At 41.1% G+C, this 17,673-nt stretch overlaps 2 protein-coding genes across 2 annotated transcripts; both read right to left on the bottom strand.

Moving 5' to 3' along the window:
• Nucleotides 1-4,461: 4,461 nt before the first annotated feature.
• On the bottom strand, nt 4,462-5,459 carry LOC110692561. Its single transcript, XM_021869596.1, has 2 exons — nt 4,844-5,459; nt 4,462-4,736 (listed from the first exon to the last, which is right to left on the bottom strand). Exons 1-2 carry the CDS (start codon nt 5,457-5,459, stop codon nt 4,462-4,464), a joined length of 891 nt encoding a protein of 296 aa, XP_021725288.1.
• A 267-nt stretch (nt 5,460-5,726) lies between these two features.
• Nucleotides 5,727-6,932, bottom strand: LOC110692560. The gene has a single exon (XM_021869595.1). It carries the CDS (start codon nt 6,930-6,932, stop codon nt 5,727-5,729), a length of 1,206 nt encoding a protein of 401 aa, XP_021725287.1.
• Between the last annotated feature and the right edge of the window lie 10,741 nt (nt 6,933-17,673).

Genomic DNA, 17,673 nt, shown 5'->3' with positions numbered 1-17,673 from the left:
GGGTAAAGACGTTAGAGGCGGAGGTGGCAGATTTACAGGCTGCGCATGTTGTTGCGCTGGAGGCTGCTAGGAGAGAGGCTCTCAAGTCTTTTGTGCTCTCTCCTGTTTTTGCTAAGCTCCTGGCTGATCGCCATGATGGAGGATGGGAAGCTACGGCTCGATGCGTTAGTAGCTTGTATGGTGAGGGTGAAGAGCAGCAGACTCGCTTTAATGCCTTCTGGGCTAAGGTTAAAGCTGCTGGTGAGGCTGGTTTGTTCGATCTTCCCGCTGATCACCCTCGCGCTGCTGGCTGCAAGATCCCCAACTAGGCCGTGCTGAACTTGGAGGTGCCTCTCTGCCCTGACGTTACTGCAACTATTGGAGTGGAGTCTCTGGCTGATGATCAATAAAGGTTATGGCGGCTGTCACCCTCCTACTCCAGTGGTTCCTCTGAGTTTCCCTCACCCAGATTTGTTGTAACTAGGTAGTTTTTGTTACTATCTTTGGGGTGTATAGCTGCCAAAGATTATGTTTCTCTGTGTATTTTCAGAATACTTTTTCTTTCGTTGCTGGGTTTGTCCAGCTTAACATGAATTTGTGATCTTCTAACTTTACCCGCTGAGTGTTTCCTTGTCCTGGTGGATGAGGGCTCAACTTTATTTGTTCTGTGACTGACCTGCTGAATGTTTACTCTGCCTTGGTGGGCAGGGGTTCAGCCTTATAATGTATGTTCCTTATGATCTCCTCTTGTTGCTTTTCTTGCTGTTTACTTCATTGTTTGCATGCTTGCTCTTTATTACGTTTGGTGGGGCCTCGTAGGTTGGGCCTTCCTGTCTTTTTAATTTAGCAGCCTAGCGCTTTTCTGTTTCTTTTGCGCTCTGCTGTGCTTCAGCAGGGACTTTGTTACATTTTGTCCTTCCTGCTTTATTTGCTTCAAGTGTTTACGCGTTGTGTACGTCACTTGGCTTTGACCAAAGGCTTCGTCTGCGTGCTGGTTGACAAATTTGATTGAGCGTTATTTGACTTATCCTTGCCGAGACTTGTTTGTGTCGATCAGCTTTTTGCTTATTTCATCTGTGTCATCAGCTTGCTTTGCTGTGACTTATTTGTGTCGTTCAGCTTATCTATGTTGCGACTTGTTTATGTCGTTCAGCTTGTTTGTGCTGCGACTTATTTATGTCATTCAACTTGTTTATGCTACGACTTATTTATGTCATTCAGCTTGTTTACTGCATGCTTACTTCATTCAGCTTGTAAGGGCTTACTGCTTGACTGTCTTCTCCTTTCCTCCCCCCCTTGAACAGATGGGCTGAATGGGACTAAGAGAACCTTAGTGCTGCCCATGTAGCTTATCTTCTTCTTTTCCTCTCTTCTCCCCTGCTCAAGCTGAACGTGTCAGGCTCCCCCTTAGGCGTCCCCGAGTGGTGCCCTGTTTTTCTTTTTGCAGGTGAAGTGAGGTTTTAAGGAGGGATGCTTTCACTTTGTCATTTTGCGCTAGAGTGCTTCTTGCCTCTAACACTTTATTATTATTCTTGTTTGATTTTTGCATGTTAGTATATGATGCTTGGGAATACTATATTAAACAAATTTATGCAACATACTCCTCACGCAGAGGCTTATATTTCATTGAATAAAAAATGGCTCAAATGCCTTAGTTAACATAACATGGACTGAATAAAGGTTTATCGATTTGAAACAGCTATGTTTCAAGCTATTTAAACAAAATATTTCTTTAATACATCAGCATTGAAACTGTTTCTTAAGACTTGACCTTCTTGATCTGCAAGGAGGAACGCGCCTGGTCCAACATGTTTGTGCATGATGAAAGGGCCTTCCCAGTTTGCTGACAGCTTTCCATGTTGATTTCCTCTTCCAACTGCTGCTGTCCTTCTGAGGACTAAGTCTCCTGGCAGGAGCTCCCTGTGCTTGACCCTTTTGTTGAAAGCTTTTGAGATCCTGCTCTTTTGGGCTGCCAGCTTAAAGGCTGCTTTTAGCCTTACTTTTGGCAGGAAGTCTAGCTCTTCCATCATGCGCTTTTCATTTCCTTGTTGTTCATAGTGCTGTATCCTCAGGCTGGGGATTTGCACTTCCACAGGGACAACTGCATCAACCCCGCAGGCCAGGATGAAAGGGCTTTTACCGATTGACTCCTTCTCAGTGGTCGTATTTGCCCACAAGACCTCTGGGACTAAGTCTGCCCACATGCCCTTGTACTCCTCCAGCTTCTTCTGTAGGGATATTCTTATTCTTGGCCATTGCTCTGCGGGTGGCAGACTGAGGCACTTGCATACTTGGTGCCCATATCCCTCAGGTAGTCCTTTATGATGTCACAGTCAAATTGGCACCCATGATCAAAGACTATGCACTGTGGCACCCCAAATCTAGTGATGATGTTCTTCCATATAAATGTTCTAACCTGGGTTGCCTTTATGTACTTGGTGAGCTCAGCTTCTATTCACTTTGTAAAGTAATCTACTGCCACAATGAGATACTGCCTGCCCGCTGACCCAGTGGTGAAAGGTCCCAATATGTCCATTCCCCACTAAGCGAACGAGATCGGGCTGAGGATTGGAGTCAGATTGTTTGCTGGCTGATTTATGACTGGTGAATATTTTTGACACTTATTGCATTTTTTAAAATATGCTAGTGCGTCTTGCGTGAGAGTTGGCCAATATGCCCCTCTTCTAAGGACCTCTACTCCCAATGCTTTCCCGCCGATATGGTTGGCACATATTCCGGAGTGGGCTTCTTCCATAATGCCCTCTTGCTCCCATTCTGGAATACACCTCAGTAGTGGATTTCAGAAGCCTTTCTTGTTGAGCTCTCCATTCATCACTACATACCAATTTGCGTCTTTCTTCACCTTTTTAGCCTGTACTTCATCATCGGGCAGCGAGCCATGAAGTTTGTACGCCAAGATGTCTGAGAACCAGGCTCTCTGACTCCCAACGTAGTTTACCTGCTCCTTTTCAGCGAAGCTGCTTTCCTCTAACACTTCGACCATCACTGTTCTTGTGAGGCTTTGTAAGGTGGAGCTGGCTAACTTAGATAAGGTGTCAGCCTGAGAGTTTCCTACTCTGAGGACCAAGTTTATCTGGAAATGGACTAGATGGGCTGCCAGTTCTTTCACTTTGGTTACATATTTCATCATAGTGGCTTCCCTTATCTCATACGCCCCCTACAGTTGGCTGGCAACGAGCTGAGAATCAGTCTACAGGTGTACTTTGCGGGCTCCGACTGCGAGGCTCATACGCAGGCCTGCCAGCGTCGCCTCGTACTCTGCTTCATTATTAGAAGCTTTGAACTTGAACCTGATGGCATACTCAAATACGTTTCCTTCTGGAGACGTCATTATGACTCCAGCCCCACTCCCCGTTTGGGCTGAGGATCCATCCACTTCCACCTTCCAGACCCCAATGTCATCTTCTTTCTCCTTATAGGAGGCTTCCACTATGAAGTCTGCTAAAGCTTGTGCCTTGATGGATGCTCTAGGCTTGACCTCAAATTCATACTCAGAAAGATCGATTTCCGACTTTAAGAGTCTACCCGATGCATCCATCTTTTGTAATGCTTTCTCCAGCGGGTGGTTTGTGAGGAACTCTATTATATGCGCGTCAAAATATGGTTTTAGCTTTCTTGCTGATGTGACCACTGCGAAGGCTAGTTTTCTACCAGGGGGTATCTTTGCTCTGCCTCGGTCAGCACGTGGCTCACGAAATATATCGGCCTTTGTTGCTTTTGTCTTTCTACCAACAGAACGGCTGCGATTGTCTGTATTGACGCTGAGATGTACAACTGTAGTTTTTCCCTCAGCTCCGGGCTGATCATTGTTGGGAGCTTAGTTAGATGCTCCTTAATACCCTCAAAGGCTTCTTTCTCCTTAGTCCCCCACTTGAATTCTCTGTTTCCTTTCAATAGCTGATAGAATGACAAGGCTTTGTCTGCTGACTTGCTGATGAATCTGGTCAGTGCGGCCATTCTGCTTGTCAACCGCATGATATCTTTGATGCTCTTAGGCTTAGGCAGACTAAGGACTGCTTCCACCTTTTCTGGGTTGGCATCTATTCCTCTCTCGCTGATCAGAAAACCCAAGAACTTTCCTAAGCTCACTCCAAAGACACATTTCTTCGGGTTGAGCTTGATTTCATACTTGTTCAGGGTGGCAAATGTTTCCTCCAGATCCATGATATGTCCAGCCTGCGTGACACTCTTAACAATTGAGTCGTCAATGTATACTTGGACATTTATTCCCTTTTGGTGAAGGAACACTCTATCCATTGCCTACTGAAAAGTTGCTCCAGCGTTCTTCAGCTCGAAGGGCATAACTATGTAATTATACACTCCCCTTTCGGTAATGTATGTAGTTTTCTGCATGTCTGGCTCGTGTAGGCTGATCTGATGGTACCTTGAGAAGGCGTCCATGAAGCTTAGCAGGGCGTGCCCGCTGGTTGAGTCTACAAGTTGATCTATCCGTGGCAGTGGCTAACAGTCCTTCGAGCAGGCCTTATTAAGATCCGTGAAATCAACACACATTCTCCGTTGGCCATTTGCCTTCTTCACCATGACCACGTTGGCTAACCATTCTGGATAGTCACGGGGTTCAACAAATCCTGCTTCCATGAGGTTTTCCACCTCTTCCTGGATTGCCTGGTTTTTCTCCGCGGAGAAGCTTCGCTTTTTCTGCCTGACTATCCTAATATCCTCCTTCACATTCAGCCTATGCACCATGACTGCTGGGTCAATTTCGGGCATCTCATCTGCAGAAAATGCAAAAATGTCTTTATTCTTTCTCAGCAGCTCTATGAGGTGCACCCCTACTCCTGGATCAATGTCTTTCCCAATTTTCACCGTCTCGAGGGATCACCTTCTGTGAGCTCGACTGTGACATGCTCCCCGCTGGGAAGTGGTCTGGCCATTTCTTCTTTTGCAGGCTCGAAGTTTTCCATTGCCAACTTCTGTTTATGTTTTTCCTTGTGATACTCTTCACGCTTCCTTTTCCTCGACTTCCTCTCACGTTTCTCAGGGAGCCTTCTCTCGGAACCGGACTGCTGTCTAGTTTTGGCAGGCTGCTTTAAGGCAGTTATGTAACATTGTTGGGTTGTCTTCTGGCTTCCACTGAGCTTTGCTAACCAACCCTCATTATTTGTGTAAGCCATGGCCAGGTGGTAAGTGGATACCACCCCGCCTATCTTGTGGATGAGCGGTCTTCCCATGATTACATTGTAGGGTGAAGGGGAGTTTATCACGAGAAATTCTGCTTGGACATCACGCCTTCTTGACCTCTCTCCTACCCGGACTGAGAGTTCGATTATGCCTTTTGGAGTAAGCCTTGAGCCATTAAACCCGGTGACCTCGTAGTTTACTCTCTTCAGGTCTTTTCTGTCCAACTTCAGCTCATTGAACGCACTGATGTATATGATATTGGCTGAGCTGCCTCCGTCTATCAGTATTTTATCTACCTCCCAGTTTGCAATTCTCATTGTCACCACCAGCGGGTCATCATGAGGGTAAATTATGCCCTTTTGGTCATACTCGTCAAACGTGGCTCGTGGCTACGGGGGAAGAGGTGGCCATCTACGCTTATCATTGTAGTTTATTTGATGTATCATTGTCTGCAGGTCAGCCCGCGCTCTATTAACTGTGCCCCCATGTACTAGACCCCCGCTGATCACGTACACCCTGCCCTCTGGCTTGCCATCTCTATCCTTGTCTCCAGCTGGGCCCCTGTGACCTCCTCTGCGGTCAGTTCAGCCCGCTTTATCCTCCTCCCTTCTTCTGGGAGGGTCATCACGCTGCTTAAATTGACTCAAGTATCCTCTCCTGACTAAGTCCTCTATGTTGTCCTTCAAGTGCGTGCATTCTTCAGTGGTGTGGCCATAGTCCCTGTGAAAGTCACACCACTTACTGGTATCACGACTCCTGTTTACCATCCTTGGAGGCCTCTGCCACTTATAATCAGCCTTATTTACGCTGAATATGTGAGATCTGGAATGGGTTAGTGGGGTATACTGATTTAACTTCCCAGGCCTTGGCCCTCTCCTTGGATCGGACCTTCTCAGTCCCACTGCCCTGTCCGCTTCTCTGTAGTTTTGCTCATCCCTGCTTGGCTGGTCCACCCAGGGTGTGTTCTCTGCCCGGGTGACCTCTGCCCGCTTAACTGAGTCACCTGTTGCTTTCCTACCCAGCATTGCTATGTCAGTCTTGTCTGCTTTGATGAACTCATGCGCTTTACCCAGCACTTCGGCGAGCGTTTTGAGGCTCTTACGCCCCACATATGCTTTGAATGGCAGTAGGCAACTCTGCATTGCTAACAGCGCTACCTCCTGGCTCATATTTGGAATGGTTGCCTCCTTGTTGAATTTGGTGATGAACTCCCTCAGGGGCTCATCCTTTCCCTGAACCAGGCACATCAGCTCGGTTGTCATCTTGGTTCTGTCCACCAAGGTTATGAAATGCTCCATGAACATTCTCTTCAGCTGGTTGTACGAGTATACAGAACATTTGGGGATGGCGCCATACCATTTCGCTACCAGCCCCTCCAGAGTTGGTGGGAAAGCCTTACACCAGACTGAGTCTGTCATGGTGTAGAGTACCATATGATTCTCGAAAGCTGATATGTGGCTTTTGGGTGTTGTGGTTCCATTGTACTTGCAGCTCGGCATCTTCACCTTCTTTATGGGTTCTTCCAGAATCTCCCGGAAAAATGGGGAATCATCTGGAACAACCTGGATTCGCGCTCGTTTGTCTCTCTCTGAGCTGGGTCCTCGCTCTGCGGTCAGTGACCTACTGCGAGGGACCCGCTTCTCCGAGCTGATTCGAGCGGGGGTTATTTTCTTCACGCACCATTCTCGATTCAGGTTGCGAGCTTCCAGCTCCAATACCTTTTTCCTCAGCTGAATGAGCTCTTTCTGCTCGGGGGTGAGAGTTGAGACTTCCGGCTTTTCCGTTGCCATTGTCGGTGATAGGCTTTCCCCCTTACCCATATTGGTAAGGACCGCTGTCATTACAGCCAGCTGCTCCTTGCTGCACTTAGAGAGGTTCTACAGAATGGCTGGCATATTTACGGGCTGCGGTTTCTGGGTTATAGGTGCTAAAACAATAAGCTCATTGTTCGCGCTTGTTAACGACAATCCGTACTTGAAAATAGAGCTGGATCCTACCGGATCTACTGTAATACCCCGTATTTTTATGTATTTTTATAAAGTATTTAAGTATTAATAAAATGTATTGTCAAGGGTTAAAGTATTTTAAATATAAAGTTTTAAAAAAATAAAATATGTTTTGGGCCAAACGTTTATTAATTATTTGGCAATGTAATTCCTATATACTCTTATTGGAATAACCCATTCCAAAACCCATAACTTATGCCCTATCCCATAACTCAAGCCCACATTTTTATAAGCCCAAATTTAACCCTACACTTTATACTCTATAAATACCCCATGAATCCCCAAAAATTTCCCACACAAAAAGGTTAGTCTTATTTTCTCTCTCCTTTGTTTTATTAATTTGTGTAATTATAATTATTGATTTGTGGGTTTTAATTTTATTGTTTAAAATTAATTTAATTAGTATCAAATTGTATTTTGATGATTAAACTTTATAATTTTCAGATTTTGTAAATTTTATAACCTAGGGTTTTTAATTATTGAAAATCATGATTTTAGGGTTTTTATGAATAATTGATTTAGGGCTTTTATAGTAATGATGTTTTGAAATTTTGGTGATTATAACTACTTATTAGTTTAACTTAATTCCAGATTTACTTTGAACACGCAAATTCATGTTTTAATAATTAGATTTCCGTTCATTAAATATTAATCTCGTTTTAATCCCGATCAGATTCTAAACTCCTCCGATTTTGATAAAAAAGTAGTGTTTTTCGAGTGGATAATTTAGCCTCTAAATACGATTTTCGAGCAGTTTTTGAGTTTTAACGAAGTTTTTTTTTTATGCTATAAATTTTATCTTTGAATTTAAAAGGGGTAAGATATAATTTAATGTTTTTATGGATAATTTAAGTATAAAGATGTATTTTGATGAAGTTTTAAAGAATTTTTGATTAGTTTAAAATGTTGGAATTTTATTTAAAGTAGTATAATTATGATTTTTAATAAAAGGGTGTGATTATCCATTAAAAAGGAGTTTAATTAGGAGTTTTTGAATAATTTTAAGATTATTATAAGTTATTTAAAGTGAGTTTAAGTTGCTGGAAATTGTGTATACAAGGGTAATTAATATAGTATTATTGTCCCTTTGTGTAGGAGACTTGGTTCGAGAATTGTTGTAGAGTACTCGGTTATGTTAAGAGCTTATTTGAGGTACGTACGCGTACTTAGCATATTTTGTTGATGTAGAATCATGCTAGGTTTGTTTATAATTGATTATAAGTAGAATCATGCTAAGGTTTATGTATGGAATTGTGAATTTATGGTGTTTGTGATTGAATTGTGAAGCATGAATTATTTGTGATGGTTTTAGATTGGAAGATTATATTTTGGGCATGTTGCGTTTGACACCACAATTTTATTTATGGCATGTTAGAAGTCATGATTAATTAAACTACATGTTTAATTATGTTTGGGATATTAAAAAGGAATTTTATTATGGTTCAAATAATTTTTATTGATGCTTAAAGCATGAGGAAGGAGCTATATAAGTGTCTATGTACACAAGGAATAAATTGTATGTTGGTGCCTTTGTGCACTTAAGGTGTTTTTAACACCGAGGGATAGGATTTTGGCGCTTTATGCGTTTAAGGTGTCTTTGACACTGAGGTAGAATTAAAAAGGATTCAACAATAAATAATATGTGGTCACTAATTATTGAAGAATTTAAATTGGTATGTGTGTTGATTAAATAATTATTGTTGATTGCCTTATTATTCTTGAGAGTCATCACCAAGTCTAATAATATATAAATAACGTAAAGTGAAAGAGATTACGCACCAAAACTCTTGGAATATATATACCTTGAGTATGAACAATGGGGCGGAGTTATGGGGTTTTATATTTAACCATAACTTCCAATGGAGTACAGGACGCTGTATATTCCTTTTTTATTAATTATTATTGTGCGCAGGAATTCCGCCACCTTTGTGTGGTTTTGTCGCTAGCACGGTTAGCTCCCGTGCCTGTTAACCTCAAATTTATTTGGGGAAGGTTAATAGGTGGAAACCCGTTCGATGCGTACTCAATGCAAAATGAATTAATTAGGGTCTAGTCATTTTATTGTGTTGATTGGTGGTTTTGTGAACAGGTGCAATGAGGTAAGTGTGTGTTGATAGGTGAAAGCATGTTAGTGTGGCTATTTTACGCTTATGTACTCAGCTTTGTTGATTGTGTGTGTTTGTGTTTTGGCCATGTCTTTACCTTGGCCCTATGATGACCCATTTTTAATGGAGAGTAGTGGAAACAAGTAGAGATAAACTTTTCAGGTATTGAAGCATGATCATGATGGGGCATGAGTGAAGAGTGAATCCTATTAGTTTTCATTAGATTACAATGTGTTTTATGGTTTATTTATTTATGATATATTATGTGTGGACTAACATAAAGGTTTGATTTGGTAACGGTTTTTTGAATAAGGGCCTTTAATGGTTCCAAGTTGTAGTTTTATTTTATTTGATTTGGTCATTTGTTTTTAAACTTTATTTTCGTTTGGTTGACTTTGGGTTGACTTGTTTAATCGGTTTTTAATTTCGAGTCTTCCGTTGTGTATCTTTGATAATTGCCTTAGCCGTTTTCACGGTGGCAGTAATGTCTTAGTTATTCCTAAATTGTATTTTTTTTAAAAGAGTAGAATGAGTATTTAAAGAAAGGAATTTCTAGGGTGTTACATCTACTGGTTTCGCCGCTGCTTTAGCAGTGGATGATGTCGATCCGATGGGGTTGGATTTCTGTGAGATGGTCGATTTGGGGTTTCCGGTGGATCCTTTTGGATCGCTGGTTATTGGGGGTGTTTTTTGTGGTGTTTGGCTGGTCTCATTAGTTTTGGACGTGGGTGTTTGTACAGTTTCTTCTCCGGCCATGGTGGTTAGTTAACTAGTCCCTAGCTCAGTTGGTGAACCTCAGGTTAGATGATCCTAACCCCTCCTTCTAGCGCCAATTGTTCCAGGTGTGGATCCAAGGGTTTTTCTTGGTGAGCTGGGTCCCGTCAACAACCTACACAAGGCAGCACACGTAAACTGCCCTCGGGGGTGGCTCGAGGAACCCCCTCCGAAGCTTAAGTTAGAGAGTGTTTTGAGAGAGATCGAAAGTGTACTTAGAGATATGTAGAAAGTATAATATCTTGAGTGTCTAACCTCTTTTCCGTTGTACTTTACACTCTATTTATAGGCGTACTATCTCCTTCGCGGAGAGTTTAGCCTGGTCAGCCCTGCGGGCTGACTCTGCCGGGCTGATGAGCCCTCCTTTAGTTGTTTATTCGGCGGTGAGTGTGCACCCCGGGGGCTGGGCGATAGTTCAGCGGGAGCTATCCTATACAACTGCTTTTTTTTTTTTTAATAAAATAATAATGTAGGGTTAAAGGATATAAATACTATCAAATAAGATAAGAAAATAAAATTTAAAGTATACAACTTTAATTTTGTAATTTGTAAAATCATAAAATACACGGGTATTACAATCTACCCTCCTTAAAACAAGTTTCGTACTCGAAACTTAGAGTTAGGAAAATAATTTGTAAATTTGAAAGGGAGTAAAAAACTAAACCAAACTTTTCTTTATAAAATATATAGATAGAGTACTAAAATATTAAGGGTGTTACATACTCTCCCCCTTAAAAAGGAGTTCGTCCCCGAACTCAAAGTTAGTCACATAAAAAAAAAAAGCATAACAAACACAAGCACATAGAGAATCACTCTTGAAACGAACGGCTTAACCTATGTTAATTATGATCCTAGCTCTTAATTAACAGGTTCATTCCTAAAAAACCACGCTGGGATATGAAGATCCCTGCGTAAATCCCACGAGCGATTAGGCTCAGATACCATTTTGTAAAACCCCAGATTTACTAACTGAAAAATAAATAAAAATTAAAGGAAAAATAAACAACCTTTAAATAAAATTGCAGAAGCATACTCCTAAATCGGAGGTATTACCGCCACACTCAACAACCTGTCCAGCGTTAAGGCTTACAAAACTCCCAATAAATACAACCCAATAATCTAGGTGAGCTATTTACAACTTTACAAATCGTTATAGCATACTTATCGATCATTTGAGCTCCCTTTAGCTACGATCACTTGATCAAACCTGCTTATACAAACTTGACTGCTCACCATTAAGGACAAATTCCAAAATAGATCGTCGCAGGGCCACCATAAGAAAAAGACATGACCGCAAACACAAGTAGCAAAACAAAATAACACACACGTCAGCAAAAAAGCTGAGTAATCACCACATATCATAATACAAAGAATAATAAAATAATTAACATTACTAGATCAATTAAACAATATAGTTCAAAACTACATTACACATTGTACTCTGAAAATAACCTTTATCAACTCAACCTCGAATAATAGTACGAACTTTTACTCAATTAACTCATATAACCCATAAGTGTGCCATGCTCTTTGTTTTATACCTAGCCTTGGACATGGGTAATTCGAATAAAACTCACAAGTTGAATACTCCTAATAACCAGAAAACACCTTGAACCAGACCACATACGGGTCAATTCCCACTGTAGGGGACCATAGAAAAATAAATAATAAAGATTGTACCTCATTCTTAACTCATGATCATTATCCCATTACCAACAAGCCAAGGACTAAGGTCTATAACGTCGAGCCTCAAACCAATAACTAAATAATAATCTCAACCTTTTTTATCTCATACATCGATCAAATAATCATAAACTTGATAATAAATAGTATCTCAATAATGGCACGAGTTCCCAAATAATATGAAAATTCGATTCATAATATCTCAACTCTTAAAAAAAACACTAATAACACAAATATAATTAAATCTCCACCCAAAAATAATACTTTGCAATAACAACCCTAAAACCTTGATAAAACAATACTCCCTATAACTACAACATTATAAACCCTAGAAAAATAACACAATCAATCAATGCGACAATTAAATAATTTAATACCACACACTAATCATATACATATAAATCATGATACAATTCACAAATTATAAAATTTACACATAACAATACGGAGTACAATTAATACTAACAATTTATAATTAAACAAATCAAAAAAATTAATTAAGGTAGTGTAATTACATAAAATAAATAATACAATCAAATTATAAACAAACGATCTAAGGGTTGATGGTGTGATTAGTGATTACCTTCGAATTGAATAAATCAAGTTGGTGAATTGTCAAGTAGAACAGCCGTACCATTTATTGATTATAAGAAGAAGAGGTTGATCATCATATATTGACTATGATAATGTGTGTATGAGGATTAGGGAACAAGGGTAAATAAATCATCAAAAAGGGTAAGCACTCAACTGACAAAGATAAGATTAAATTCGCTAATTGAGAAAAATAAAAGATAGTGAACAACTGCTTTTTTTTTTTTTTTTTTTTTTTTTTTTTTTTTTTTTTTTTAATAAAATAATAATGTAGGGTTAAAGGATATAAATATTATAAAATAAGATAAGAAAATAAAATTTAAAGTATACAACTCTAATTTTGTAATTTATAAAATTATAAAATATATGAGTATTACAATCTACCCTCCTTAAAACAAGTTTCGTCCCAAAACTTAAAATAGAAAAATTTAGGGTATTACAGAGTGAACCAGCCAATCCCGTTTTGATTGGGAGTCCTGCTCAGATAATGCATGTGAGCAAACGCCTCGAAGCTGGGATCCACCTCTAGCATCTCATAGGCGGCAATGTAGCCCAAAATGTAGACCCAAGAGTTGGGGGCTAGTTTCCAGATACCCAGCTGGTATACGTCCAAGATTCTCTCCACAACCGGATGGAGAGGAAAGCGAAGTCCTGCCTGGATGGCTGCCTCTTAGTAGCCGAAGCACTGGTCACCATAGATGGCCATCTCAGGCCAGGTTACCGTGTCAATAACATGCAGCACGGACAGAAGATAACCATGTCCCATGACATGGTCAGAAAGAAACTTGGGAAGATCATCCTTCATGATCTTTTGCCTGCCTTCGGGGACGTGCATATAATAAGGTGCACGTTCATGCCACCTGGAAGCAGACAAATCCTCCCAGCCCTCTCCCTTCTCAACGGAGAGGGACTCTCTGGCAACTTTAAGGTCCGACTACGCCTCCTCCGAGTCAAGGGGGACGCAGTTGGAAGATGATGACGCAGAGTCATAATCAGAGTTCTTTTCGAAGCTGGGGGCCTGGTGGCTGGTGCCAGCAGTGTCCTCCCCCAGCTCATCATCCGGCACCGATCCACTCGGCCCGGGGTTCTCATATTCCTCGTCGCGCTCCTCCAAAAATGAGTCATTTGGAGTGCCGACGGTGTTAGGGGGTTCTCTACTTATTTCAGAGACAGGCACCCTGATGGAGCCGTCAGAAAAAACAGTCTCACTGTCTGAATGGTAACAAGAACCATCCATCCTATATCTCCTTATCGTTTGCTTTGTTCTGGCCATTGTGTCCTACAAAGGCACAGACACTGTCGGATTTGGAGATGTACTTAAAGGAAAGTTCTCGAACGAGCATTCGGCACTCCTAGTTCTAGATTCAGCCGTCCATGGTGACCGGCTGATCGCTAATCTAGGTCGTGCTGGGTGCGTTTGGGAAACTATTTTTGATAAAGAAAAATGCAAATAAATAAGTAAAGAAGAGATCAGGCGTTTACCTTAGAAGAAGGTAATGAGAGTCGTCGGTCTTGGGCGTCTGGTTGAGCAGGCGAACTAAGGGTGTCGACTGTCGGATGATGTGGAAGTCAAAGTCTTAGAAAGTCAGAGATTCAAGATTTTCCTAAAGATTCACGCAAGTGTGAATCCAAGGAGAAGTCAACCTTCTATTTATAGAGGGGGTGAAAACCCTATATTCCCCTCAAACGTAAAAAAGTAAATATTCGGCCAATCAGAGGCCGACACCTGTCACAGGCTTCATGTGCTAAGCACGTGACCCCTGTGAGGGGCAAATGTTTAGGGTATTTTATACTTGGCCAAGTGGCCCAACCAGGACCTGACATGTGTCACTAGAAGGGGCGCCACCTTGGACCATCCAGATGGTGACACGTGTCAGGCAGATACTGCCCTTAATTTGGGGTATTTAATGATCCAAAGTGGACCAATAAGAGAGCAACACGTGTTGCCCTAAGAGACGCCCAAATGGTTTCTCAAATGAGCGACACGTGTCACTCAGATATCGCTTCTGAACTGACGGCCTTCAAAGGCCCAAACTTTGAGGCGCCGTTTTGCGACGTGCCCTAAATCCCTAGGTCATCAAACCCTAGGAGGGCACACTTCCCCAAAAGACCCTATAAATAGAGACAGTTCCCTCATTTATGGGGACAACGTTACATTAATTATTGCAATTAATACTGAGCTGTCGTTCTCAAGAAACAGACAACACTTGAGCTTGGAATCCGAGAAGATAAATTAATTTCCGCATGTTTTACTCCGAACCCTATACTAACTTAATCTTCGGAGGCGGACCACCGACCATCCGGCGGTCTATTTGTTTTGCAGGTACAAACAACCTTGTGAATCCAGTCTTGAGCTGTAACTCTCCCAAGGGACACAAAAAAACCTGAAACAAACCCTTTTAAAATCTAACTCGGTGTCAAATACACCTTAAACGCGTAATGCGCCGCAATTCCTATCCCTCGCTGTTAAAAACACCTTAAGTGCACTCAGGCACTAACATATAATTTATTCCTCGTGTACATACACTTACATAGCTCCTTTCTTGTGCTTATAACATCAACAATAATTATATGAACCATAATAAAATTCCTTTTTAATATTCCAAACCAAATAAAACATTTAGTTTAATTAAACATGCTCTCTATCATGCCAATAATAAAAGTGTTGTTTACATAATAATAAAAGTGTTGTTTACATATAACATGTCAAAATAATTGTTTCCATTCAATTATCCATCACAAATAATCCATGACTTCATAATTCAATCACCAACATCAACCAAATAATAAATTCCAACAAAAACCTATCATAATTCTATCACAAGTGAATTACATGCTACCGCTAGGGGTTCGATTAGAGTTTTTCAGGGTGAAGGATGGGTTAGTTTTTGGTGGTTTTGCGTGGGAGGGAGGGTTTTGGAGAGGTGTTATTTGGTTGTTGGGGAGGAAGGACGGGGGTACGGTGACGCGTAGGGGAGATGTTCAACGCCGGCACTGGGGAGGGGAATCTGAAAGTGGCCAGCACCAGGGGCTGGGAGAGTTTTAGGGGCGCCGGTGGTGGGTGGCTGGTGGAGGAATCAGGAGATAGTTTTTTTTTTTTGTTTTTTTTTTAAAGAAATTTTTTTAAAAAATGTATTTTAATTGTTAATTTTTTTTAAAAGATTAATCGATATTTTTTTTTGAAAAGCCGATTAATTGATAATTAACCATAATTAAAGTTGTGATTAATAGTTAATTACATATATAGTTAAACAAATTTATTAAAAAGAAAAAAAAAATTAACAGTCTTTCAAGTTGAAGGTAAAATATCTTGTTTAAAGTGGATACTCACCAAAGTTTGTATTATTCAGAAATAATCAAACGTTTGACTTGTTTTTGGCGGACAACTCAAAATTTATATTATTTTTGACAATTTTTTTTTAATAGCAATGTTTTGAATTTTACACTATTTTCACACTTTTTTTAATCGTCTTTTGTGATTTATACCTTAAGAAAATATATTTATGTAGATCTTGTTAAGATCATCTCAAAATATGCTTTTATAACATCTACTTTTTTTTTTAATTTTTTTATGACTCATATGGCCATATTTATTAGTTAAAAGCATCTTTAATGGTAAGCTACAAGATTTTTAGCTTATCTTGATACATCAAATTTGTAAGCTAGTATATTTTGACATTTTGTAGCTACAAAGTACTCTAATTGTGAGCAATTGCATATTGTATCTTGGAGAAATAAATTAATATATGAAGTAGTTTTTATCATTCACTTGTCATAATTTAAGTGGATGAAGTTACCTTTGAAAAACCAAACAACGTAGCTTGTTTGAGCAGAGTTGTTTAATCTAAGTACATCAATAATTTCACTCCAATGGTAAGTTTAGTCTTATTCTAACTGTATAGGATAACTCCTGCTTAACTATCGCCCAGCCCCTAGGGTGCGTATTCACTACCGAGAAAGCAGCTAAGAAGGTAACTCCGGCCTTATGGAGTCAGCCCGCAGGTGACCAGACTAGACTCTCCATAAAGGAGATATTATGCCTATAAATAGAGGGTAAGGTACAACGGAAAAGAGGTTAGACACTGAAGTTATTGTACTTTCTATATCTCTCTAAGTACACTTTCTCTCTCTAAACACTCTCTAACTTAAGCTTCGAAGGGGGGGTTCCTCGAGCCACCCCCGAGGGAAGTTTACGTGTGCTGCCGTGTGTAGGTTGCCGACAGGACCCATCTCACCCAGCAAAACCCTTGGATCCACACCTGGAACAATTCGTGCTAGAAGGAGGGGAAGGATCATCTACCTTGAGGCTCACCAACTGAGATAGGGACTAGTTGACAAACCATCAAGGCCGGGGAGGAAGTTGTACAGACACCCATACCCAAAGCCAGCGATACCAACCAAACACCACAAAAAAACACCAGCAGCAACTGTCGATCCAAAAGGATCCGCCGAAAAATCCAAATCAACCATCTCATAAAAATCCAACCCCATCGGACCGACGTCAGCTGCAGCTAAAGCAGCGTTGAAACCAGTCGATCAAACAGGATTCAATTCCATTTTCAAATATGGAATGTCGTTGTTTCAACACCCATAGCCCAAAAACCGCAGCCTGTAAACATGCCAGTCATCCTGCAGAACCTCTCTAAGAGCAGTAAGGAACAACTGACAGAAATGACGATAGTCCTTGTCAATATGGGTAAGGGAGCGAGCTCGCCACCAACAGCGGCAGCTGCGGAGCCAGCAGTAAAGAAGCCAACACCCCCAATCCTCACCCCCGAGCAAAAGGAGCTCGTTCAGTTGAGGAAGAAAGTACTTGAGTTGGAAGCTCGCAAACTGAACCAAGAATGGAGTGTGGAGGAGATAGCCTAGGCTGGGACAAGCCCGGAGAGGCGAGTTCCCCGCAGCAGGTCACCAGACGCAGAGCGGGGACCCAGCCCGGACAGAGACAAGCGAGTGCGGATTTAGGTTATTCCAGATGATTCCCCATTTTGTCGGGAGATTCTGGAAGAACTTATGAAGAAGATAAAGACGCCGAGTTGTAGGTACAATGGAACCACAACACCTGAGAGCCATATACCAGCCTTTGAGAATCACATGGTGGTTTATACCATGACGGATTAGGTTTGGTGCAAAGCGTTCCCACCAACCTTGGAGGGATTAGCTACGGAATGGTATGGGGCCATCCGTAAAGGTTCCGTATACTCGTATAATCAGCTGAAGAGGATGTTCATAGAGCATTTCATAACCTTGGTAGATCGAACTAAGATGACAACTGAGCTGATGTCACTAGTTTAGGGGAAGGATGAGCCCCTAAGGGAGTTCACCACCAGATTCAACAAGGAGGAAACAACCATCCCGAATATGAGCCAGGA

The sequence above is a fragment of the Chenopodium quinoa genome, unplaced genomic scaffold (genome assembly GCF_001683475.1).
Source record: "Chenopodium quinoa cultivar QQ74 unplaced genomic scaffold, ASM168347v1, whole genome shotgun sequence".
NCBI lineage: Eukaryota > Viridiplantae > Streptophyta > Magnoliopsida > Caryophyllales > Amaranthaceae > Chenopodium > Chenopodium quinoa.
Note: the sequence above shows the minus strand (reverse complement) of the source record. Positions and strands in the feature narration are given on the sequence as shown.

Coding starts and splice junctions, on each gene's coding strand:
- LOC110692561 (XM_021869596.1), bottom strand. CDS start 5,459: ATGAGAATTGCAAACTGGGAGGTAGATAAAATACTGATAGACGGAGGC. Junction 4,737..4,843: donor CACAGTCGAGCTCACAGAAG/GTGATCCCTCGA, acceptor CATTTTCTGCAG/ATGAGATGCCCGAAATTGAC.
- LOC110692560 (XM_021869595.1), bottom strand. CDS start 6,932: ATGGCAACGGAAAAGCCGGAAGTCTCAACTCTCACCCCCGAGCAGAAA.